Genomic DNA, 25,493 nt, shown 5'->3' on the forward strand with positions numbered 1-25,493 from the left:
CTCCCTCTACTTGCATGAGTGGGAGCTCTCTCTCTCTCTCTCGGATTTATAAATAAAATCTTTCTAAAAAAAAGAAAAGTAAAATTGATGCATACTTTTCCATTCTTAAAATTTAGAAATGTGTCATTACATAGGAAGCCCTTTTTGTAACATTCTTGATTTATTCATTTTGTCCTTTTAATGATAAAAATGCTACATCATTTAACAGAAAAATAATGAACCATTAAATGAAGGAGTAGAACTATGGAAGGACTCAAAAATAGAAAATTCTTTAGAGGGCAGAGAACAATGCTTCGGTATTTTTTAGGGACCCAAATCATGTTCAGGAAGATTGAATGAGCTATTACCAAGGTCACCTCCTGAAAGCAGAAAAGCTTTTGATGACTTTACTATGTAGGCAGTAATATGCTTATTCTGCTGGGGTATTTATTTATTTACTAGAGTATTTTTCCCCCCACAGTGTGTTTCCATTTATCTAGGTCTTTTCTAATATATCTCAATAATGCTTTTTCAGAAATCAACTTTATTGAGGTACAGTTGACATACAATAAAGTATACTCATTTTAAATGTACATTTCAGTGAGTTTGAGTAAATCTCATTCATGTAATAATCTTTCACATAAAGTACATAATCTATTGTTCTCTATGTCATTCACACCTTCAGAGTTAGCTTATTATTATTATTAGTTCAAGTGCCTGCCACATGCTGAGCACTATGCTAGGTGCTAGAGGACCTGTGGAAAATAAGGTCATTCTCATTCTCAAAGAGCTTAAAGTCTCACCAGGAAGAAAAACCAGAGGATGGACATTTCTGCAAACCATGATAATGAAGTGAATAAATACAGTGTTGAATAAATACAGTGTTGTGGAGACAATAGGAAGGACCCCCCTAACAAACTGGAGGAGAATTAGGGAGGGGAAGCTTTTTGGAAGAAGGGATAGCTAAGCTTAATAGGAAGGAAATAAGGAGACAGAACGAAAACCAAAATTCCAAACAGAAGGAGTCCTCTGTGTAAAAGTAGGCATAGGGAGAGAAAGGTGGGCAGCCTTTTGGTGCCTTTTCTGGGATGTTAGCATAAAGGGGGATTCTCTTGTGAGAAGAGAGAGATTGTTTTCTGCTGTCATTCCAGCAGTACCTGAGAGGTAGATTAAAAGCAACATATAAAATATGCAAATTGGTAGTAGGGAAATTAGTTCATGGAAGGCCATGAGTTGTGTGTGTGTGTGTGCGTGTGTGTGTGCACACGCAGCAGATGAATAGATGAATTCCTAGGTATTGGACCTTTATCAGTTTGGCCTTAATATTGATGCCGAACAGGTAGAACTGGTGATTACCTTTATGGGAGACTTGCTCTCACATGGAACTGGCCATTTAGCAAAAGGCCTATCCAGAGCCTAAAAGATTGATTTAAGGAGAAAAGTATGAGTACCTTAACACAATATTCTCGGTAGTCAGATGATACCTAATAATACCAGTTAAAGAGAGGCCAGGAAGTGTAACTTATTGCTGCAGGTGGGCAGCCAGTTTCTGGCCAAAGAAATTTAGGTTTCTCTGAATGAACAATTGATTAAAAAAAAAATACCCATGTGTTGTTTTTTGTTTTTTTGTTTTTTTGTTTTTAAATATTTTATTTATTTGACACAGAGAGAGAAATCACAAGTAGGCAAAGAAACAGGCAGAGAGAGAGGGGAGAAAGCAGGTTCCCTGCGGAGCAGAGAGCCCGACGCGGGGCTCTATCCCAGGACCCTGGGATCATGACCTGAGTCAAAGCAGAGGCTTTAACCCACTGAGCCACCCAGGTGCCCCTACCCATGTGTTCTTAACCCTTCCTTTCCCCCATCCAGACATAAGAATTTGTGGTGTCTTGAGCAAGTAAGATCTTCATTCTTCTTTAAAGACTTTTCGAAGGAGGCACCTGGGTGGCTCAGTGGGTTAAAGCCTTTGCCTTCAGCTCGGGTCATGATCCCAGGGTCCTGGAATCAAGTCCCTCATCAGGCTCTCGGCTCAGCAGGGACCCTGCTTCCCTCTCTCTCTCTGCTTGCCTCTCTGCCTACTTGTGATCTCTCTGTCAAATAAATAAATGAAATATTTAAAAAAAAAAAAAAAAAAAGACTTTCCAAAGGAGAATACCAGGAGTTGGGAGATGCTGACCACTACATGAAGAGAACAGAAAGTAGATACTGTTTGAGGGAAAGAAAGGAAGCTAGAGTTCATTCAGTGTTCTAGGCCCAGTGCGTGTTAGGTTAAAACTCTTGGCTCCCTGAACAGAAATCCTTTAAAGTAAAGTAGCAAGTTAACCTTTAATTTGTTGCTCTTCAATTTGCATGTCATTGGTGATCCCTTCAGGCCACTCTCCCACAGTTTACATCTGAGTGTTCCCCTAGACACCTCCCTCACATCACTATGCACAGATTGTATGCATTTGTCCAGGTTTGTGTTATAAGGGAAGTAAATGATCAAATGTAGATTTTGTTGGAAAGCTTACCAGATACATGTGTTTTATAGCATTAAGCTAGATATTTACTGTGTCAGTATTGTACTGAATTCATGGTTTGGCTCACATTTTAGCTACCTGAGACTGTTTCTTGGAGGTCAGTGGTGGGGAGGTACACACATTTGGAGGTACATGACATGCTACAATTCATTATAAAGTGCAAATAAGTTCATACTATTTTCACTTCTTCTTTCAACACATATTTAAAATCGATTCCAGGGCACCTGGATGTCATAGTTGGCTAAAGTCTCACTCAGGTCATGATTCGGGGGTCCTGGGATTGGGATCCTGGGATCCAGCCCCACACTGGGCTCCCTGCTCAGTAGGGAGTCTGCTTTTACCTCTCTCTCTGCCCCCTCCCCACCTTGTGTGTTCTCTCTCATGCTTTTTCTCTTTCAGATAAATCTTATTAATGGATGAATGAATGAATGCATGCATGCATGAATGAATGAATTAGATTCTAAACTCTTATAACATTAATTTTGAATATTTTAACATGTATTTATATGTAATCCTCATAATATCACTTTGAATTAATTATCCTCATTTTACAAATAAGTTCCAGGGACTTGCATGTGATCCTGAGAGACCATGACAGACCTGGATGTTCTGATTCCTAATCTAATAGATTCTATAGCAGACTATAGGATTTCTTTCCTTTTCCAAAAAAATTATTTATTTTTATTTTTGACATTGAGCTGCTCTAACAGTGTTACATCTTCTGATAAATTTATCAGTACATTCCAGACAGTGCCTTTTATTGAATCAGAAAAAGACAGCTGATTCTACCATTACTGACACAGAAGAGCTACTGTGACTTCATTTTGCTTAGATCTATCTTTATGATCATGTTGATGGAACCATTAATCTTTGTTCTCACTGAATAATGATTTTTAGAATGTTTGCTGCTGACCCCATGATTCACCAACAGATTGCTTGTTCATAATTAAATTATAGTCTTTTCAGGGGTCCCTGGGTGGCTCGGCTGGTAAAGTGTCAGACTTGATCTCAGCTCAGGTCTTGGTCTGAGGGTCATGAGTTCAGGCCCTGCGTTGGGCTCCACGTTGGGTGTAGAGCCTACTTAAAGGAAAAAAAGTCAGTAAAATAAATGAAGTGTAGTCTTTCAGACAGAATTGAAAAATTCTGTTTTCCTGACTTTAAAATTCTCTTTAATCCCAGTCCTCCCATTGAATCCTAAATGTTTCCTTCTCCTTTTTAAAGGTGGATTTCATTGACTGGGTAGACAACATGTGGCCAAGGCATCTGAAGGAGAGTCAGACTGAATCAACAAATGCCATCTTGGAGATGCAGTACCCCAAAGTGCAGAAGTAAGTGGCTTTTCCTGAATTTCCTCAGGTGCGTTGGGAAATCAGAGTGATAGCAAGGACTGGTTCCTCCCTTCACAGCCTTGCTCTATGTCCTAAATGATCAAAGAGATGAATTCTTGGGCGCCTGGGTGGCTCAGTTGGTTAAGAGACTGCTTGCAGCTCAAGTCATGATCCTGGAGTCCCAGGATCGAGTCCTGCGTCAGACTCTACCCAGTGGGAAGTGTGCTGCTCCCTCTGACCCTCTCCCATCTCATGCTCGCTCGCTCGCTCTCTCTCTCTCTCTCTCACTTTGTCTCCCAAATAAATAAATAAATAAAATCTTTCCCCCTGCATTCCTCTCACTGGGAATTGATTAGGCACAAAGTGGGATAGTGTGTGACAGGGGAGAGTGTGGCATTGGGGTAGAGCAGGCTCTCTTTTTTAATCAGTGCACTAATGCTGCTGCTTTTTTTGGGTCAGGTACTGTCTAATGAGTGTTCGAGGCTGCTATACTGACTTCCATGTGGACTTTGGTGGTACCTCTGTTTGGTATCACATCCATCAAGGGGGAAAGGTACGGTCATAGTCATGATGGGGGTTGGACTCTGAAGCTGGTTTTATGATTCTGCTTCAGTTCATGCATGCTTAATATACCCTGGAAATGAATCTGTTAGAGAATTGTCCCCTGTTCTAGAGAGAATCATAGATTAAGTTGACCTTCTTGGCTAGACTTCAGTAGGAATTAGTATTCATTTGGCCTGCTATCATTACACCAATATTGGCACAGTACTTAGTAAAACTCAACAGTCCTGTTTTTAGATTCCCAGGGCGAATTCTCCACAGGAAGGCAAGGGAGTGGTTTTAGGAAGACAGGATAATTTCTCTACCTCGAAGTGTAATAACGAAGTAGAAGGCAACAGAAATTTTGTATAGATTCACAACGATATCAGAAATTAGAATTCAGACCACCTTTTCCTATATGAAGGCATTGATCTGAAATTTGGTCAAAGGAAGCCTTTAAGTCCTCTCTAAGGGTATGAATAGATTTTGAAATATTATTCTCATTCAGAAAGAACTATATTCCATCTTACCAGATTGTTTCTAAATGCTGTGTGAGAACAGAAATCTGGGATTAATGTCAGGTTTATAGTATTGTACTCCTATGGTTACCCTTTTTTCCCCTTGCTGGAAGTGGATGCTTTGTCAGAGAAAAAAGTAGAACTAGAATGAAAACCGATGCTTTTAAAATATGCCGTCTTAATTTAGAACAACTGTACCTCCAAATCCAAAGTCATTTTATTTACTTTGGATTCATTTCACTGATATCTTAAGCTTTGTCATTTTGATCGTGGTTACTACCCTAGAACAAAGCAACCTAGGCCTGTCTCTTCAAGACATTGTACCTAACTGTCCTTCTTAGGACTGTAGAGGCCAGATAGCTAGGGGCAAGTAAGGGACTATCTAGGTAATAAACTAAATACACTGCTTCTCTCTCAGTCCTGGATCGGTTTTGGACTCTACAGTCAAACCCCCAAGAAGCTCTAATGCCATTTCAACAAGTCAAAAAAAGATCTACTTCTTTAGGGCCTCTAGAATTTCCCAAATGGTCAGGTTCTGTAAGCTAAGGGAATTGCTTGTTGCTCTTCTACCTCTTGACCTTACCTTGTACCCATTTATTAGTTGAGGGAGACGACTGGGTCATGTCAATAGCTGTTAACAGACTGAAGTTTTTTAACTCACAGGTCTTCTGGCTCATCCCCCCTACAGCCCACAACCTGGAGCTGTACGAGAATTGGCTGCTGTCAGGGAAACAGGGAGACATCTTTCTGGGTGACCGGGTGTCAGATTGCCAGCGCATTGAGCTCAAGCAGGGCTATACCTTCGTCATTCCCTCAGGTAAGCAGGATGGGAAAAAATAGGTTGTTTAGCACTTTCTTTTCTTTGAGAAAAAGAACTGATGGATTACCCCCAAGAATGGTTATAATTGGGTGGGCAGAAAACAATAGTGTCCTTTCCAGTCATTATGGAGTATCAGATGCAAAGAATTTGGATTTTTTAAAAAAGCACTGATTTTCCACTAAAATCAGAATTGCCAGTGGTGGGGCGCTTGGGTGGCTAAGTCGGTGAAGTGTCTGCCTTCAGCTCAGGTCAGGATCCCAGGGTCCTGGGATTGAGACCCACGTTGGGCTCGCTGCCCAGAGGGGAGCCTGCTTCTCCCTCTCCCGACTCATGCTCTCGCTCTTGCTCTGTGCATTCTCTCTCAAGTCAGCAAAATCTTAAAAAAAAAAAAAGAATTGCCAGTGGTGGCTTTTCAGATTTACATGTTTGGGCCCCACATTAGCTCTAGGTAATCAGAGTCTGTTAAGGATAAGACCTGGTCAGCATGCAGTATCTAACGTCCAGATAAGAGCTCCCTGTTCTAAGGGATGGCTGCAAGGGGTATAGAAATTAGTGATATTTTTATTGGGTCACTAGTCCTAAAATAAATAGAAGCACAGATTTTGGAATCACAGACGTGTATTTAATTCTTTGTATTTACCTGCTAATACTACGTTGGTCAAATATTTAAATCTGTCACATTCTGTTGTGAGGGGTAAACGGAAATACATGTGTAATCTCTGGTACTACGCCTTCACAGTAGGTCCTCCCATAAGTAGAAATGCATTTGTTAAACTTGCTGTATGCTAAACACTTTACGTGCATTTTCTGATTTAATGCTTACTAACAACCATATAAAGTTTAATTTTTGTAGAGGATATTGAGGCTGCAAGAGATTAAATAATTTGACCAACCTCTAAGTGGCGGAATCAGAGTAAAATGTGTGATCTAGGAGTCTTTTACTAGGTCTCTGAGAATGCCGTGTTATAACATGTGCTAAAGCCATTGCCCCTCCACTCCTTTCTTCTAGGCTGGATTCATGCTGTGTATACTCCTACAGACACATTAGTCTTTGGAGGCAATTTTTTGCATAGCTTCAATATCCCCATGCAGTTAAAAATATACAACATTGAAGATCGGACACGGGTGAGTAATTCTGCATAGAACTGGATGTGGAAGAGATGACCGCCATTTAAGAGATGTTATAAGAGATTCATTGGTAGTTATCTCAAACTTCAATTTTTCCTGAATTAAAATGCATTGTTTACATTTCAGGGACACTGAGAGGAAAGCTTTAACAAGATTTACGCTTGATTTGGAGGACTCTAATTCTTTGAGGTTCTTGGTATCTTGGATTTTTATAGGGCTAGAAATGGACATTTGGTAATTGATGTTTTTAAATTTTATCGTCTTAGAATAATTCGATGTAATAAGATATATCAAGTCAGGAGTCACAGTGTGAGTTCATGTATCTTTACTCCGATTACTCTGCCCCACCCAAACCGTTGTATTTGAATAATTCAGGGTACATACTGCTTTTCCCATCTGGGGTTCCTTGAGAGAATGAAGTCCTTCAGAAAATGATTGGTGCATCTTATTTTCTAGGTTTTCCCTGGGAGGGTACGTAGCTGATACCATTCTAGATACAAAGGAAAAAAGTTAGGTACTTAGAACGTAGTGGATGCCCTTGCGAGAGTTGGCAAAACTTTTTCTGTAAAGAATCAGATAGTGAATATTTTAGGCTCTGTGGGCCATACAGGATCTGCTGCAAGTACTTAACTGCCTTGTAGAATGAAATACTTAAACGAATGAGAATGGCTCAAATAAAATAATTTTATTTAAGGACACTGAGATTTGAATTTCATATAGTTTTCCCATAAAACAAAATGCTCTAATTTTAGTTGTTGGGTTTTTTTTTTTTTTTTTTCAGTCCTTTAAAAATGTAAAAAACCCTCTTAGCTCACAGGGCTTGCAAAAATAGGCAGCAGACCAAATCCACTCGCTGCTGTTTGCTGGCCAGCCCATGTCTTCAGAAAATAGGGCTTAATTCTTTAGTAGAACCCAAGTCAGTAAGGGCTGAATTACATATAATTAATGTATAGATGGTATTGACCTTAAAGACCAATTAGAGCATAGAGTCTTTAGAGGGTGTGACGTTCCCATCTTGCTCTCAAGTAGTTCAGCAGAATAATAACAGGGTATATGAATAGAGATTAGCAAATGTGGGGAAATGTTGATGGGGGTGAATCTCGAATAATGCTGTAGGCAGTGTTCTGCACTGCTCTTAAAACTTTTTTGTGGATTTGAGGGGCACCTGGGTGGCTCAGTGGGTTAACTCCGCTTCAGCTCAGGTCATGATCTCAAGTTCCTGGGATGGAGCCCCACATGGGGCTCTCTGCTTGGTGGGGAGCTTGCTTCCCCTTCTTTCTCTGCCTGCCTCTCTGCCTATTTGTGATCTCTCTCTCTTTGTCAAATGAATAAATAAAATCTTTAAAAAAAAAAAAACTTCTTGGTGGATTTGAAAGTTTTCAAAGTTAAATTTAAAGACTTGCAGTTAGGGGATGCCTGAGTCCCTCAGTCAGTTGAGCGTCTGCCTTCAACTCTGGTCATGATTTCGGGGTCCTGGGATGGAGCCCCGTGTCATGCTCCCTGCTCATCAGGGGAGTCTGCTTCTCCCTTTGTTGCTTCGCTGTGCTCATGTGCTCACACGTGTTCCCTCTTTCTTTCTCTCACTCTTTGCTCTCTCTCAAATAAGTAAATAAAATCATTTTTAAAAATCACAGTTGGGGCACCTGTGTGGCTTAGTTGGTTAAGCAGCTGCCTCCGGCTGACGTCGAAATCCCAGAGTGCTGGGATCAAGCCCTGTGTGGGGCTCCCTGCTCACTGGAGAGCCTGCGTCTCCTTCTCCCTCTGCCCCTCTCCCACACTCATGCTCACTTGCTGTCGCTCTCTCTCTCTCTCTCTCTCAAATAAAGAAAATCTAAAAAGTAATTAAAAAACAATAAAATATCACAATTAGTGAAGAATTTACAATTTTTAGAAGGAACAGTCATTGACCTATTTATTGTGAACATGCTCAAATATTTTGGTTCCTATTTTGAAACCTGTGTTTTGGGGCATCTGAGTGGCTCAGTCATTAAGCGTCTGTCTTCAGTGCATGTCATGATCCCAGGGTCCTGGGATCGAGCCCTGCGTGTCAGGGTCCCTGCTCATCAGGAAACCTGCTTCTCCCTCCGCCTGCTGCTCCCCCTGCTTGTCTCTCTTTCTTTCAAATAAATAAAAAAAATCTTTAAAAGAAGAGACCTGTATTTTGGTTAACAGCTACCTATTACCTTACTTACACACAAGAGTAGTAGTGTTGGAGTTATAGGGATTCCCTGTTAGAATTAAGAAGAGGCAGTTCTGGCGCCTGGGTGGCTCAGTTGAGCATCTGCCTTCGTCTCAGGTCATGATCCTGGGGTCTTGGGATCAATCCCCACCTTGGGCTCCCAGCTCAGCTGAGAGCCAGCGACGTCCTCTCCCGCTTCTGCTCCCCCTGCTTGTGTTCTCTCTGTCAAATAAATAAATAAAATGAAAAAAAGAAATGATGATGATGATGCAGTGCCCTTATTTATTAGGGTGCCTGGGTGGTTGGTTAAGCAGCTCAGGTTGTCATCCCAGGGTCCTGGGATTGAGCTCTGTGTCACAGAGGGAGAGAATCTTAAGCAGGATCCCTGTTGAGTGTGGAGCCCCACACCGGACTTGACCTCATGACCCTGAGATCATGACCTGAGCCGGAACCAAGAGTTGAACATGTAACTAGCTGCACCACCCAGATGCCCCTGCAGTGATTTTAAAATAAATTTTAGGGGTGCCTGGTTGGCTCAGTGGGTTAAAACCTCTGTCTTCAGCTCAGGTCATGATCCCACGGTCCTGGGATCAAGCCCCACATGGGGCTCTCTGCTCAGTGGGGATCCTGCTTCTCTCTCTCTCTCTGCCTGCCTCTCTGCCTACTTGTGATCGCTGTCTGTCAAATAAAATAAAAATCTTAAAAAAAAATAAATTTTTATAAGGGTGCCTGGGTGGCTCAGTTGAGTGTGTGCCTTCAGCTCAGGTCATGATCTCAGGGTCCTGGGATCGACCCCCCCACACGGAGTCTCCTGCTCCCTCTCTCACACACCCTTGCTCTCTCTCTCAAATTAATAAGTTCTTTTTTTTAACAAAAAGTTTATATGTGTTTGTTTTTTAAGAGTAATGAAACTATAAGAAAATAGTTAAGTTTGAAATTTCAATAATAAAAAATAGTTGATTTTTCAAAAGAGGAAATTTATGTAATTTCATAATAAAGTACTCTTATTTAACTCAGAATCATTCTGAGGTAATAACACCTATCTACTCTAAGATTCAATCTGAAAATTAGGTTTTAGAAACTATTCCCCCATTTTTGGATAAAATTACTATTATTATGCCTTTGAGTTACTGACTTAATTGATAAGTTGGAGAATGTGTATTTACTGGCATAGTGAAATGAGTTACCTTATCTCTGCTAGAAGTTGCAGACTGTTAAACTTAAAATAACTGATCTTGATTTAACTAATACTCCTAGGCTTTGTTTATCAGAAAATGTCAAATTTCAGTCTGACCACATTATTCCATTTTCCCTAAATATAGTTTAATTCTTTCATTCTAAATAAGGAACTCCTTGGTATTTCTGTAAAATTTCATTGAGTCCCCTGCATATGTACACACAGTGATGATATTATTATTATTGCTTTCTACACCAACCTTTTATGTGCCAAAACCAGTCTGGCATTCATTTAATATGTTACTTTATAAAAATAAAGTGTGTTATAAATTAAGACAGTGGTTTGGTTTCTTTTGCCATGCCAGTGTGGAAATACTGTACTATTTAAACTCGAGTGTTGGTGATTATTCTACTGATAGCACTTAAAAGCTCCGTAATTCCTAAGGAGGATTAAAAAAAATGTCCCCAACCAAAAAATTCTAATCCAGTCTTAGGAATTTATATGTTCTGTGGTGTCTGGCAACAAAGATAAAATATAATGAGGCAAGTTGGGTGGGTGTGTGGTATCTTGCGTGTTTCTAATGCAGTCTGATGAGTTTCAAGTAAAAAATCAAAAGTTTAATGTCTTTTTTTTTTTTTTTTAACTGTCAATACTCACCTCTCAGCAGAGTACCAAAGGGCTTTAGAATTTTGGGTTGTCCTGAACTTTTCATAAAGACCCTTCCACAGGGCACCAGGGTGGCTTAGTTGGTAAAACGTCTGCTTTCTGTGTGGGTCATGATCCTGGGTCCTGGGATCCAGCCCTGCGTTGGGCTCTCTGCTCAGCAGGGACCCTACTTTTCCCTGTCCCTCTGCCTGCTGCTCCCCCTGCTTGTCTCTCTTTCTCTCAGTAAATAAATAAAATCTCTAAAAAGAAAAAAAAAGGATCCTTCCAGAAAAGTGTTAATATGTGTAAAAGGTGAGCAGAGAGGCCTGTGTTTTATATTTAATTTGGGTGGACCTGGTATCTGTTAATTGTTGTGGTTCCCCCACACACCTTATCAAAAGTAAATTAATTTGATCTTTGTAAAAACAAATTTAATTTATGTATTTTTAAGTAGACTCTAGGCCCAGTGTGGGGCTTGAACTCATGACCCTGAAATCAAGAATTGCATGCTTTACCGACTGAGCTAGCCTTTGACTTGAAAATAAAAGAGGAAACACTGCTTTTAGTTGTTAAAACTGTAATCACATAAGATACCCAGACTCAGAGCCCAGCTTGTCTAAATTGGAAACCTAATGAAAAGTACCTGCCTCTCCTGCCTTGCAATGAGGAAAGTAGTCTCATTCCACAGTCATGCTCTGTGACCTGGTGAAGGACTTTGAAAAGGGCCTTCCATCCAGATCTCCTTAATTCAGGAATACTACCTGACATGAAGCTTTGAAAAGGACATGAAAACCTTCTCAGTTGCATATTCAAAACAATCTTAAAAGTATTGTTGGGCCTCTCCTTTTGAAAGCTATCCTCTAGGCTCTCAAGACAGCAAAATATATATAGGATAGTCCCTATTGTTGGTCTTCCTCACTGATTAATCCATGCTGATTTGCCTTTGTTTCGACTATGCTAGAGCTGAAGGGCAGTTCTTTTTGTTATTATTCAGCTGGAATGATTTCATGCTGCTTCTGGAGGGAATGAAAGGAGCTAAGGCAGTGGCTGATTAGGCCATGTGGTGCAGCAGTCTCATTTGTGGACCTGCCATCGGGGCAAACTGTGAAGTACTGTACAGACCAGCTAAGAGCTGATGGTGGGAAAATACACAGTCTTGTGTCCTAGACTAGGCATAGCTTGAGAACGGGTCTGTCTAATCATACTGTTCTATAGGTAAGGACATAATAAAAGCATATAGCTTCATCTCATGTCCTCTTGTCCATTAGATTCTTTATCCCGTGGCCTTCTAATTCAGGTTAGAACTGTAAAGGTAGGACTGTTTGGCAGACCTTTATATCCCAAGAACACTGAAGCAGTTTTCTCAAGTGTATTGTGTTGTACTCTAACACTTTACTCTCGGTCCCAAAACTTTGATGCTTTCCCAAGATACCACCTTAGTGGTGCTGAAACTATTTTGGTGATCAATTCCCAAGACCGACAATTTTTAGGTTGACAGATCCACTTAGGTTCTTGTTCCAAATGCCATCCTAGGTGTTGACGAGAGTGTTTTTCCTGGGTTAATTTTTGCAGTGATACAGTGTGTCTTACTCTCTTTCCTTGAAAATTGTTACCAGCTTGTTTTTCCCATTATTTTATTCCCACGTAGGTTCCAAATAAGTTCCGTTATCCATTCTACTACGAGATGTGTTGGTACGTGTTGGAGCGCTACGTGTACTGCATAACAAACCGCTCCCACCTAACTAAGGAATTTCAAAAAGAGTCCCTCAGTATGGGTAAGTGTCCTGCGTGAACATGCATCTACCTGCTTGGAACTACAAAGTTCATTCATTGGAGTTGAACATTGGTTACAGCTGAGCTCCTACCCAGACATGAATTACTAGGCAACATGAAGTATCTGGATCTCCTCTTTGTCTGAATTGTTAATACTTAGCTCCTTAAGAAAGATAGTCACTTCTCTATTATATTTATTATCTAAAGAATGGTCTTTGGTACAATAAAAACTAAACATCGTCATGCTAGCTCTTAACTGTATTCCAGGCACATTACTAAGGAGTAAATTCTGTTATTACCTGTGAGGTGTAGGTATTATCCTCATTTTACAAAGGGTGACATTAAGTTTCAAAGAAATTTTAAAAACCTGTCCATGATCCTATAGTTTATAAATGTGAAAGCTACATGGTAAGTCTCTAAAATCTATACCCTTAACCTCTATGCTTTAATGTTTCCTCAACTTCTATTTTGCCATCCATTTTATTGGATGGCAAGATACTTTGTTAGTTATACATTTTTACGTTGTTTCATGCCTTGAGGTATAGAGGAGTCAACAGTGTAACATTCTATGGTCATGTCTTTCACAGAATCTTCGATCTAAGCCAGATAATTTTTTTTGCTTCAGCATTTTCCTTTGAGGATAGTTTATATTCTTGTTTGAAAATAAAAAATGATCACCTAGTACATGAAAGCAGGATACAGAATTTAATTGTATATGCCACATATCCCAGCGCAATCATAGTCATACACATATGCAATGAAAAAGATTCAGGGGTGCCTGGGTGGCTCAGTAAGGTAAGCATCTGCCTTCAGATCAGGTTGTGATCTCAGGGTCCTGGGATCTAATCTCTCAGGGTCCTGGTGTCCAGCCCTGCAGTGGGCCCCCTGCTCAGCAGGGAATCTGCTTCTCTCTCTCTCTATCTCTCTCTCTCTGCCCCTCGTCTTACTCATGCCCTCTTTCTCTCAAATAAATACATAGATGCTATAAAAAAGAAAGGAAAAAGGATGGAAAGAAAATACCAGCTGTTGAGTTGTTATCCAAGGTTAGAGGGATAAGGGATGACTAATACCTACTTCTTTGCACCATCTTACATTTTCTAAATTATTACTAATAAACATATTACTTGTTTTCCCATTTGGATTGGCTAATTAATTTTTATACTTTTTTAAAAAAGTTTTTACTCAAATCCCAGTTAGTTAGTTTCAGGTGGACAGTATAGTGATTCAGCTCTTCCATAGAGCGCCTGGTGCTCCTCACAGCAAGAACGCTTCTTAATTCCCATCACCTGTTTCACCCACTCCCCCACCCACCACCCCTCTGGTGATCCTCGGTTGGTTCTGTATAGTGAAGAGTCTGTTTCTAATACTGCTTTCCTCATAAAGGACCAGTGAACAGTTAACAGTTTTTCCTTCATTAGATCTTTATTTTGACTATCAGAATCTTCTTTTTTTAAAAAAGATTTTATTTATTTATTTGACAGAGAATATAAGTAGGCAGAGAAGCAGGCAGAGAGAGAGGAGGAAACAGGCTCCCTGCTGAGCAGAGAGTGATACATGGAGCTTGATTCCAGGACCTTGGGATCATGACCTGAGCCGAAGGCAGAGGCTTTAACCCACTGAGCCACCCAGGTGTCCCTATCAAAATCTTTTTAAAAACACTTGCTTTGTTTTGTTAGCCATAGTGATGAGATTTCAATTCCATAGTTTAGTTTTATGACCCAAAACTTTTAAAGCTTTTTTTTTTTTTTTTTTAAGATTTTATTTATTTGACGCAGAGACAGAGATTACAGGTAGGCAGAGAGGCAGGCAGAGAGAGCGGTGGAAGCACGCTCCCTGCCCAGCAGAGAGCCTAATGCAGGGCTCGATCCCAGGACACTGCGATCATGACCTGAGCCTAAGGCAGAGGCTTAACCCACTGAGCCACCCAGGTGCCCCATAACCAAAACTTTTAACAAAACTGTATGTGCAGGCACCTGGGTGGCTCAGTGGGTTAGCCCTCTGCCTTCAGCTCGGGTCATGATCTCAGGGTCCTGGGATTGAGTCCCGCATCGGGCTCTCTGCTCAGCAGGGAGCCTGCTTCCCTCTCTCTCTGCCTGCCTCTCTGCCTGCTTGTGGTCTCTCTCTGTCAAATACATAAATTTAAAAACAAAACAAAAAAGCTGTATGTGCTTCGTACTGTCTGCTTTTTAAAAAGTTAATGAAGGGGCACCTGGGTGGCTCGGTTAAGTGTCTACATTTGGCTCAGATCATGATCCCAGGGTCCTGGGACTGAGCCCCACATCGGGCTCTCTACTCAGTGAAGAGCTTGCTTCTCCCTCTGCCTGCCGCTCCCCCTGCTTATGCTCTGTTTATGTTAGATAAATAAAATGAAATAAAAAGTTAATGAAATTATAACCCCAAATTTTAGTCTGGACTTGGAATTAATTTATAGCCATTGTCAGCTGACTTGTTTCTAGCACACAGTTCATGGACTCTTCAATCTTTTGAAAAATCAGTTGACCATTGCCTTAGCTGTCCCACTAACTCAGGATCCTATTCTTACCTGTAACTACGATTTTCAACAAGTGGCCGTAGCTGGGATAAGGAGAGACCATTTTAAAATGTCCCAGCTTTGGGTGCCTGGGTGGCTCAGTGGATTAAGCCATTGCCTTCGGCTCGGGTCATGATCTCAGGGTCCTGGGATAGAGCCCTGCACCAGGCTCTCTGCTCAGCAGGGAGCCTGCTTCGCCCCCCTCTCTGCCCGACTCTCTGCCACTTGTGGTCTCTCTCTCAAATAAATAAAATCTTTAAAAAGTCCCAGCTTTGTCATTTATAACCCCAAGGTCCCTCCCATGCTGTCTGTTTCTTTCGTTGATCACATGGTCAAGTGGCTTGTTCTTACTATACATTTTTTTTTTAACTGGCAGATTTGGAGTTAAATGGGTTGGAATCTGGAAATGGGGATGAAGAAGCAGTGGATCGAGAACCAAGGCGCCTGAGCAATAGGCGTTCTGTCCTCACGAGCCCTGTAGCCAATGGGGTCAACCTGGATTATGACGGACTGGGCAAAAGCTGCCGGAGTCTTCCAAGTCTGAAGAAAACCTTGTCAGGGGACTCCTCCTCTGACTCTAGCCGGGCCTCCCATAACGGCCAAGTGTGGGATCCCCAGTGTAGTCCTCGAAAGGACAGGCAGGTGCATCTGACCCATTTTGAGCTTGAAGGCCTCCGCTGTCTTGTAGATAAGTTGGAGTCTCTGCCACTGCACAAGAAGTGTGTCCCCACAGGGATAGAAGATGAAGATGCTCTTATTGCCGACGTGAAGGTAAGGGTGGCTTATGTGGCATGGGAGCCACTCATCTGGCTTGGGCAAGCAGCTTCGCATTTCGTAGAAAGTACAGGAATTCCGGGTAATCTGGTTCATTCAGAAAGAAATTAACATTTACTGGTGTGTGTGTGTGCTGTACAGTGTTAGAATTCCTAAAGTGAGGTTAGGTCCCTGCTGTTGAAATACTCACATTTATATGTTCAATTAGGACTTAAATTTAGTCCTAAAAAACACAGATTTCAGATTCATTCTAAAAATAAAGGAGACTGTTCATTTTTAATACTAAGTAATAGTAGTAGGAAATACTATTGAAACAAGTTAACTGCAGATGAAGAGGCCTGTTTCAGAATAAAAGTGGCCAATAAGAATCTCTAGCAGTCTCACCCCAAGCAGATAAGGAAGAAGCTCTTTTCCACTGGTTGATGTTGAGTAGCTTTCACATACTTAGTTTCATTTTTATCTACTTTTAAGATTTAAATTTTTAAAACCCATTGGACAGCTTCTGAGGAAGTGTCATTGTAAATAAACATAATCTGTCCCATGGCACCTGGCTGGCTCTCTCAGTGGAGCATGCGCCTCTTGATCTCTGGGTAGTGAGGTCAGTCGCACATTGAGCATAGAGGTTTAAAAAAAAAAAAAGACAGACATAACCTATCTGATTGCTAGATCAGGTTTCTTCATGTTATATATTTTTCTTTTTCAAGAGATCTCCCAGTATTCGTGATTTTTCAGAGCTGTCCCACCCTTTATGTATTAGTCTCAAAGAAATGAGCTTCTCAGGGGTCCAGGTATCAACTGTCTAAACTGGAGGAAGTTCTTTTAAGTCTTTCCTCACAAGTAACCATTACCATAAACCCCAAAAACTATAAAGCTGGGAATATCAATTTTCTTTTTAAGTCATCATTTGGAGCTACAGTTTGGATGCAGGGCATGGATATGTGAATTAGAAAGCTGGTTTGCTATTGGTAAATAAGTGTTTATTTTCAAAATTTGTCATACAGATTATTTTAAGCCACAGAAGTATTTATATTGAATAATTTTATGTGGCCCTAAGGAAGATGGGCTTAATATCTCGGTATGTCTGTTCCATTTCTGATTTCCTGATTCACATTTTTCCTTGGCCACTTCTGCCAGCCACCTCAGGAAAGAATTCTGTTATCTGGGATAGGACCTGAACTTTTCTTTCTCCTGCTTTTTCCTTTTATGATAAACTTTTTAATTGTATCTTACTGTTCAGGCATCAGTGAAAGGGTAAAAGACTAGAGGCAGAAAAGAGTGGTAACCTGGTGAGGTTGGTCCTCTCCAGTAGTGACAGAAGTGGGACAGTTGGTTTTGTAGTTTGGTTTTACAAGGTTTGTTCTAGAAGAGACATATCATTGTTGCTTATATTTAGGGGAGGAAATGGCAGAGGTCCAGGTAGGTGTGGTCTTGTTTCTATAATGATTAATATGCTGCAAAACAAACTTAACCATACTTTCCCAGACTCACAAACTAGATTCTAAATTCACTTTCCACCCTAAAGTGAGCAACAGACATTTAAATTTTTTCTTTTCCATTGTGATAGGACATATATTTTTATACTTTCCTGAGAGTTTGATTATAGCATCTTTACCTTTTTCCCTCAGAAGTTTCTTTTGTATGTAGCTATTCCATCATAGATACCTGTAGGAAACATTAAATTAATTAACTTGCCTATAGGATCCCTAAAAAGAAAGATTTCTAAGTTTATATCTCACTGACATTCTTTTGGTCTGGGTATCTATATTTCTGAATCATGAAAAAGAATAGGGGATTTGACTCCATTGAATCCAGTTATCGGAAGCCATATTATAATCCACTGGTCAGTTGTACAGGGTCAGGTGTCATGATAGAAATACAGATGCTCCCTTAACTAAAGTAGTTAAAGATATGAGGAGGCAGAGTGGTAGGGGAAAATGTAGAAAAATTTGTGTCAAATATCTAAGCAGAGTGAAAGGAGGCAGGAAGAAAGGGAATGAGTCAAAAAGATCTCTAAAGAGGGCTCTGAGCATCATGGAAAGAGTCTAGGGAGAGATTCCTTCTGTTTGTCGGGAATCATGAAAAACATGGTTGCCATCACTGGCTAAGGTCGAGTGGCTTGGAGACCAGAGCATGAGGAGGGAGTGGCCACCAGGACGACCTACGGGGCGGGGCGGGGGGGGGGCGGTGACAGGGTTTGATTATTTCTGCAGGGGCTTGTCCACACCTTGTCTTGTTTGCCCTGATAACCGTAGTTAAAGTAAAGCTGATTGCCGAAGACTGCAGACTGAGATCCCAGCTCTGCAGGTAGTCTTCACTTAAGGTCATGTGGATAATCATGCCTGCGTTTGACCGTTTATGTTTAGTCTGAGCTTCAGACAATAGTGAATTTAGAGCCTGAATACTTTGAGAATCTGAACGTCACCAAAAAGAAACGAAGCACTGGATTGGGTAGGTGCCACTCCCGCACAGCTGGAGACTGCAGTGCTCGAGAACTTGGAGCTGGGAGCCGGTAGCACGGAGGCCTGTGCTGCAGTGGAGGACGACAGCGAGCCTGGAGTTGACTCTTCCTGCAGAGAGAGGGATTGCTTCTTGGTGCAGCCTGTGTGGCTCTCACGAAGACCCAGCAGCGGGGATGAGAGTAGAAGTGATAAGATGAAAGATCCGTAATTCCGTATCCCTGAGAGAAAAGTCCTTTCTCCTGATGGTGGGAAAGGGCTTTGAAGATTCCAAACATTAAATTCCACGTTGTTGAAGAAAGATCGTAGAATATAAAATGGGAAGGGGATTTGATTTAAAAAGGGGCATAAAAAGGGTTGACTTATTGGTAAAAGATCAGGGGAAAGTAGTCAGTAGTGTGTCTTGGTGCAAGTACGGTGACTTGGACTCCTAAAAGTAGAATGGAGTTCTCTCGCACTGTGAGATACTTTCGCATCTCTGAAACCGGGAAGTCTAGTCTAGATGTTGACTAGAGACAGAACCTGGTGCAGTGTGTATAGTACATTCCCATTAATGTGAGAAAAAGTTTCTTTTGTATGTGCATTGCAGGGGTGCTGGAGAGAGGGACATGCTGGAGAGAGAGAGCTGCCAGTGGGTCACAGCAATGTGGTGGGCGTCAGCTGGAAGACTAAGTTTTTAATCGGACTTTATTGTGTTGTTTGTATTTATTTTGGTTATAAAGGAGCTCTTAATATACATACATAAGTAAAAGATTTTTAGTGTATCAGTGTATTTGGCTACCCAACTCAGTGAAACAAATTCAGTGTTTACTGAATATTTATGTTATATTATATTACTAAATATATTTATTTAGAAAATATATATATTTAGTAAATATATATATAGTATATATTGTATTATATTACTAAATATTTACTTTCTTGGTTTCTCTAAGCTATTTTGATAAGCTTAGCAAACGTGACTTTCGGTCAAGATACTAGATATATGAAAGCCTATTTTCTCTAAAATAACATCTACCTCAGTGGAGCTATTCTGAAAATTAATGATAATATTAGTAGAGTACTTAATAAGCCATATCACTGTTAGAGAAAACAAAATTAGATGTTACAAATCTATGAAATTCATTTATTCCACTTCTCCGAATAATGCCTGCCTACTCTGTGCCAAGAAGCAGGCTGAGTGTTGGGAGTAAATACGCAGACGTGCTATGGATCAAGCCCTCAGGGGGCATACAGGTCAGTGTTGGAGCAGCCATTTAAATGCGCTGAGAAAGTCAGTGCGTTCTAGATTTTATAGGCACCGTGCGTGGTGTAGGGTGCCGAGTGAGCACTGGGTGTAGTGGTGGATTCTGTCCTGAGGGAAGGAGGTGCCAGTCTTCCTAATTCAAAAGTTAAGGGGCACCTGGCTGGCTCAATAGAAGGAACATGTGACTCTTGATCTTGGGGTCGTGAGTTTGTGCCCCACGTTAGGTAGGGAGATTACTTAAAAATAAATAAATAAGGGGCGCCGGGGTGGCTCAGTAGGTTAAGCCTCTGCCTTCAGCTCAGGACATGATCCCAGGGTGCTGGGTTCGAGGCCCACATCGGACTCTCTGCTCAGCGGGGAGCCTGCTTCCTCCTCTCTCTCTCTGCCTGCCTCTCTGTCTACTTGTGATCTCTGTCTATCAAATAAATAAATAAAATCTTTTTTTAAAAAATATAAATAAATAAATAAATAAATAAGGGGCCCGGGTGACTTAGTCAGTGAAGCATCCTGACTCTTGATCTCAGGGTCATGAGTTTAGGCCCCACATTGAACTCCATGCTGGGCATGGAGCCCACTTCAAGAAATAAATAAATAAAAATAAAAAGTTAGCCTCGCCTGGGTGGCTCACTCGGTTAAACATCTGCCTTCTGCTCAGTTCATGATCTCAGGGTCCTGGGATTGAGCCCCTATCAGGCTCCATGCTCAGCAGAGAGCCTGCCTCTCCCTCTCCCACCCCCCTTGCTTTATATGCATGCTCTCTGTGTGAAATGAATAAATTAAATCTTTAAATAAAATAAAAATTTCAGGTGAGCTCTTAAATAAAAAATAGAAAGTTAATAAACTTTCCTCTTAGATGATACAGATTCATTGCCAACATTATATAAATGGCTCTCAACTTGTAAATTCCAGAGTTGTTCTTTGTGGTGCATAGACTGCTACTGCTGCTCTGATCTGAGATGCTAACGTTTTGCAACCATAATCTAAAAATTTACAGTCGGCCCCATCTCAGGAGTGTGCTGGAACTGAAAGCAGAGAGTCATGGTTTCAGATAAGTATAGACACTAATCACAAGTTTGTTTCATCTGACACTTTGGGGGTGACTCTGATGCTAGTTAAAGAGAACTGGTAGAGGACCCTGTATTGGGTCTTAATCTTTAATAAAACTAGATGAGGGGGGGAGAAGGCAGCCTCTATAAATAAAACTTCATTTGCAATTTTTACTGTTATTTGTAATAATTCACACTTTGTTAATAAGTGGAAAGTTTTATTTTGTTTAATTATACTTACTATTTTTTTTATTTTTTTTTTTTTTAGATTTTATTTATTTATTTGACAGACAGAGATCACAAGTAGAAGGAGAGGCAGGCAGAGAGAGAGAGAGGGAAGCAGGCTCCCCGCTGAGCAGAGAGCCCGATGCGGGACTCGATCCCAGGACCCTGAGATCATGACCTGAGCCGAAGGCAGCGGCTTAACCCACTGAGCCACCCAGGCGCCCCACTATTTTTTTTTTTTAAGTAAACTTTCCACCCGCTATGGGGCTCGAACTCACTACCCCAAGATTGAGTCTCATGCTCTACTGACTGAGCAGCCAGGTACCCTTAAAATAGAAAGTTTTAAATAATTTAACAGCTACAAGGCATATAAGGTTAGATTAAAATGCATGTAATTCTTCAAAGTGTTTTTATTACATTCTTGTATTACATGTCAGGTTCTTACTAATTTTGATCTTTATTGCCTGTCTTATTCTAAATTAATAGAAAAAATTGGCCTTGTTTAATTAATGATTTGGAAACTTACTTGGAGTGAGTTCCCCAGTATCGTATCTGGTTTTTGTCCTTTCCTGGTGACCTTTAGGGTTTTCACTTGCTACAGCTTGACAATATGTTTTCCTAAGTATTGGTTCGTTCTTTATCATCCCTCTAGGTTAGATAGGACCAAGACCAAAACAAGGATTTTCTAAGAAGACCTCTCACACCATCAAGGAAAGTTTGTCAAACATAATAGGCTGATGGCACTTGGTCTTTGAGCCCTAAGATAAAGTGCAGACTAGAGGTTCAGGATTAGGATGATCATAGAACCTTTTCAAGGAAGAGCTCTACCAAAAAGCACAGAACTCCCACCTTTCCTTGGTAAACTACTGTGAAAATTAAAATATGTAGCCCCTGGCCTAGGCCCCATAAAGCCCATTAGCCGCTGACTCTGCACCAGAAACTCACTGAAACAACTGTCCTGAAAATAAATAAGAATGTTTCCTAGCTAGGTTCCTAATGGCCTGAGGTCTTTCAAAGCAGCATCTGTAATTCCTGAAAAAGCCAAGTTACATTTATAAGAGCCTAAAAATTACATAAATCTGGATCCAAAAGATACACTGTAGCCTGAGAGAGAGTGTGTTGAGTCTGAGCTTCTCCCTAACCGTGATCAGTGCATGGAGAGTGTGTGACACACATCATTCAAGAGGCTGTCAGAAGTGGCGTGGTTGAGGTGTGTGACAAGATGCAGGGTCGCCTGCTTCATCCAGGGGAACATCAGGAACGGGGCCGGCAAAACAAACAGCTAGCATAGGAAATGTGCGGGAGTGCTGGCGTCCTGCAGAGTCCGAGGAGACGGGGGTGGGGGGTTGGGGGGGTGTTATGGAGTTGGCAGACACAGATTCAGTGGCTCCTTGTGCTGGTTCTGAGGCAGGAGAGTAAAGCACCTGGACCTGAGATTGAGCCTCAGCTCGCTGGACTTGGTCGTGATGGAACTGCTAGAAGCACTAGCTGCCTAGGCATTGCTGTTCGGTGGTGGAGCGCCCAGTCGCAAGCAGAGGCAGGCATCTGTTGTAGAAATAGTTGATATTAAACAGACATATGTATTGAATATCTCAATATTGGTTGAAATGTGTTGTTCCTGAAGGGTTTTCTGGAAACACGTATGTTCGTTGTGAATTCTGGACTTGGGAGAGCAGCACTGAGGGCAGGTGAAGCAGGCGGGTGTGCCGGCAGAAAGGGGGCTCAGAGGAGCTCAGCCCGGGTGCCTGGCTCTTGCACAGGCTGAACTTCGGGCGACTTGCTGTTTGCCTGAAGAGCAGGGGGGTCGGTCGTGTGTGTTTGCTCCCCGGGAAAGGGTGCTGCTGTAACAGTAAGCGGTGACCCTGCGTTGAAGGGTGTGGACGGAGGCAAGGACACTCACGGGCGCAGATGCAGAACGGGTTAAAGCCTTTCCTTTCGCTGGCGCCTTCCGAAGTCGGCCGGAGGGAGCCCTCTGGGGCCGGCCTTGGGTTCTCCTATTGCAGTGGTGGTGGGAGGGAGGAGGCGGGGGCGCGGCCCAGCTCGCCTCCTGGGCAGCCTTTCCTCCAATCACGGGCCCGACAGCCCTCGCCGAGCACACCCCCTCCCGGCTCTGCAGCAGGACGGCTGGGCCCTCTGCCTGGCTCGCTCACTCGAGCTCAGCTCCCCCTCCTGCCATCTTCCGTTGCAAAGCATTTCTGGGAGCTGCATGTGGGTGACGCAGCAGCATTGTTCGCAGGCACAGGAAGCCGCGGCTGAGCTGAAGGGCTCGAGAAGGAGCTCAGAACACGACACGCTGCTCCCTCCGGGTAGCCTGAAGGGTTCTAACCGGACTGCCCTGCCTGATGTACTTTGGGAGATTCCAGAATTTTCAAGTAAATTGGTATTTTCCTAGAGGGAGAAAACCTAACTCCTTCAGCACAACTTCCAATACAGAAAACAAAACAAAGACGCTGGGAAAACTTCAACCAAGAGCCTCGGCAGCTCCAGAGCGACGAGAAACGCAAGGTCAGGCGGGCGGGCGGCAAACCCTTTCTGACTCGGGGTGTGTGTAACTGTAGGGACTTTGTCTCGGCCGAGAGGCAGAAGAGCAGCCTGCCGGGCGGGTCCCGGACAATGCTCAGGTTACTCAGTGTTGCGGGAGCCCGTGAGTCGCACTTGTGCCCTGTCCTGGTGGGCTCTGCTTTTGAATTGGGTCGCTGGGCTTTTGGGAATCCTTTTCCCTTCTCTGCCCAGACGCCCGCTGTTCTCTTCCCCTTCCTGTGATGTGTGGGGTGTGGGCTTGTGTTTGAATGTTCTCCCGAATGCCAGGAGCCTAGATCGGCGTCAGCCTTTCCGCACTCCACCCCCGCTCTCCGCTCCCCGTCCCAAACCCCCTCTGGTGAAGGGTGGTGGCTTCTTTATATGGTTTCTTAGAGGGCCTCATCTGGAGTCTGCCTTTTTTGATGAAGCGGGGTGAGCTTGGTTGTATGGCCCCAACAAAATAAGGGTTGGAAGGAAATCTGCATTTCCCTCCACACCCACACGGACCCCAGCAAGTGAGCGGTATATGCGTGAACAGCTGTCCCCCTCCACCCCCACGCAGAGGCAGTTTCTCCACCTACCTTTCCCTGTCCCCCACACAAAAAGTCGTGCAGGTAGAAGGAGACTGCTTTTGGTGAGCAGTTAGGTTCCCTTCCTCCTCAGACAATCGCAGATCTTTCTGTGCGGTCTGTTTTGCTGAAAGTGGAAAGTCCCTGTTTGTGGACAGCTCAGTGCTCTCCGGCAGAGGAAATGGGCAGAGTCCTACTCCTCGGCAGTATGACGTGGGGGAGGGGAACTGTGCACTCCCTAACACACACGTTGAATGGACCTCAATTTTTCACCCTAGGGAGATTAGGAGCCCGTACCAGAGCCTAGCCCCACGTGGCACCGCACCGCCTCTTCACCCCCACGCTGGGCTGGGCGGTGTTGAACAGGAGGCTTCAGAATAGGATGCCATAGCAACTTGAAGTAAATAAAACGTCGGCAAATGAAATCAGTTTGGGGGAGGGTGAGAGGCATCTGGAGACTTGGCAAAGGGGATCTTCGTGGGGGAGCTTCCTGGATGTGAGTTTTAAAGGGTCTTTCTGAGTCCCAACTCTGGGATTTGGATCATGATCCTTAGGTTAGGATGAAAATGCTTGGTAGAGAAGTGCTTCATGCCTCAAAAAGTCCTGGTCTTCTAGGCAGAGCCTGCAGGAATATGGAAATGATTATTAAAAATGGCCCAGGCATGCTCACAGTCCAGGATCAAAGTTTAGTTGTTGAAATAGTTACTATACTAGGGAGGGCGACCTGAAAGGGATCTTGTGACTTGTCTTCTGGATTTAGGGGTTTTTTGCTGTTACCTTTGCATTAGGCCTTATGAGGTCAGGGAAAGAGGGATTTCATTCTGCTAGGTCTGGGATTCAGAAGTTTTCTGTGTAAAAAACATAAAGACTTGTTTCCAAGTAACAGTAGACCAGCATGAATCACTTCAGCGGCAGTTTCTTACTGTCGCATTGTCTTCAAGTCGTTCAGACTAGATTGGCTAAAGCCATCAAAACTGTTGTCCCCAAGATTGTTCCTGCTCTGTTTATAAGAATAAAGCCGAATACTTGACTTTATGTGTGTGTGTGAGAGAGAGAGAGATTGATCAATTGATTGGTTGATTTGAAGTTGAGATTTCTGTAATCAGCTTTAAAAGAACAGAGCTCTGGGTTGAATCAAGACATTAAGACTCTGCGTTTTATATTAATTAAATCAGCATTAGCCAGTCTTTTTTGCCACTTTGCTGAGATCTACAAAATGAAGGCAGTACTTACTTCTTGATAATATTCATTGACTGGTATTGAGAAGTTAAAGGGGCAGTATAAAGTTGTACCGCCATATATAGAACTGTATGACAAGTAACACTTGTTGCCACGTAGCTAGCTACTTCAGTGTACATACCAACGGCACAGTGAGTATGCGAGTATGGGGTTGGGAGCAAAGGTAAATTCAAAGTCTTGATAGTACTAGTACTAGTCGGAGTTTTCTCTTTCATCTTCAGTTTGTTTTACAGTGAGTCTCTATAAACGAAGGGAAAACACAGTTGCCAGCCTGCCCTTCCCATG

General features: G+C 42.3%; 1 protein-coding gene across 3 annotated transcripts in view; it reads left to right on the top strand.

Annotated features, from left to right (window-relative positions):
- KDM2A (lysine demethylase 2A) overlaps positions 1 to 25,493 on the top strand; it is a 118,183-nt gene that overhangs the window by 77,813 nt on the left and 14,877 nt on the right. For all 3 annotated transcript variants that reach the window (XM_044259806.1, XM_044259804.1, XM_044259805.1), the window contains 6 exons: positions 3,717 to 3,823; positions 4,283 to 4,376; positions 5,545 to 5,698; positions 6,711 to 6,826; positions 12,479 to 12,605; positions 15,510 to 15,904. In XM_044259806.1, the coding sequence (XP_044115741.1) occupies positions 3,717 to 3,823; positions 4,283 to 4,376; positions 5,545 to 5,698; positions 6,711 to 6,826; positions 12,479 to 12,605; positions 15,510 to 15,904 (993 nt within the window). The remainder of the gene's footprint in view (positions 1 to 3,716; positions 3,824 to 4,282; positions 4,377 to 5,544; positions 5,699 to 6,710; positions 6,827 to 12,478; positions 12,606 to 15,509; positions 15,905 to 25,493) is intronic.

This window comes from Neovison vison, chromosome 7 (assembly GCF_020171115.1).
Source record: "Neovison vison isolate M4711 chromosome 7, ASM_NN_V1, whole genome shotgun sequence".
Lineage (NCBI taxonomy): Eukaryota > Metazoa > Chordata > Mammalia > Carnivora > Mustelidae > Neogale > Neogale vison.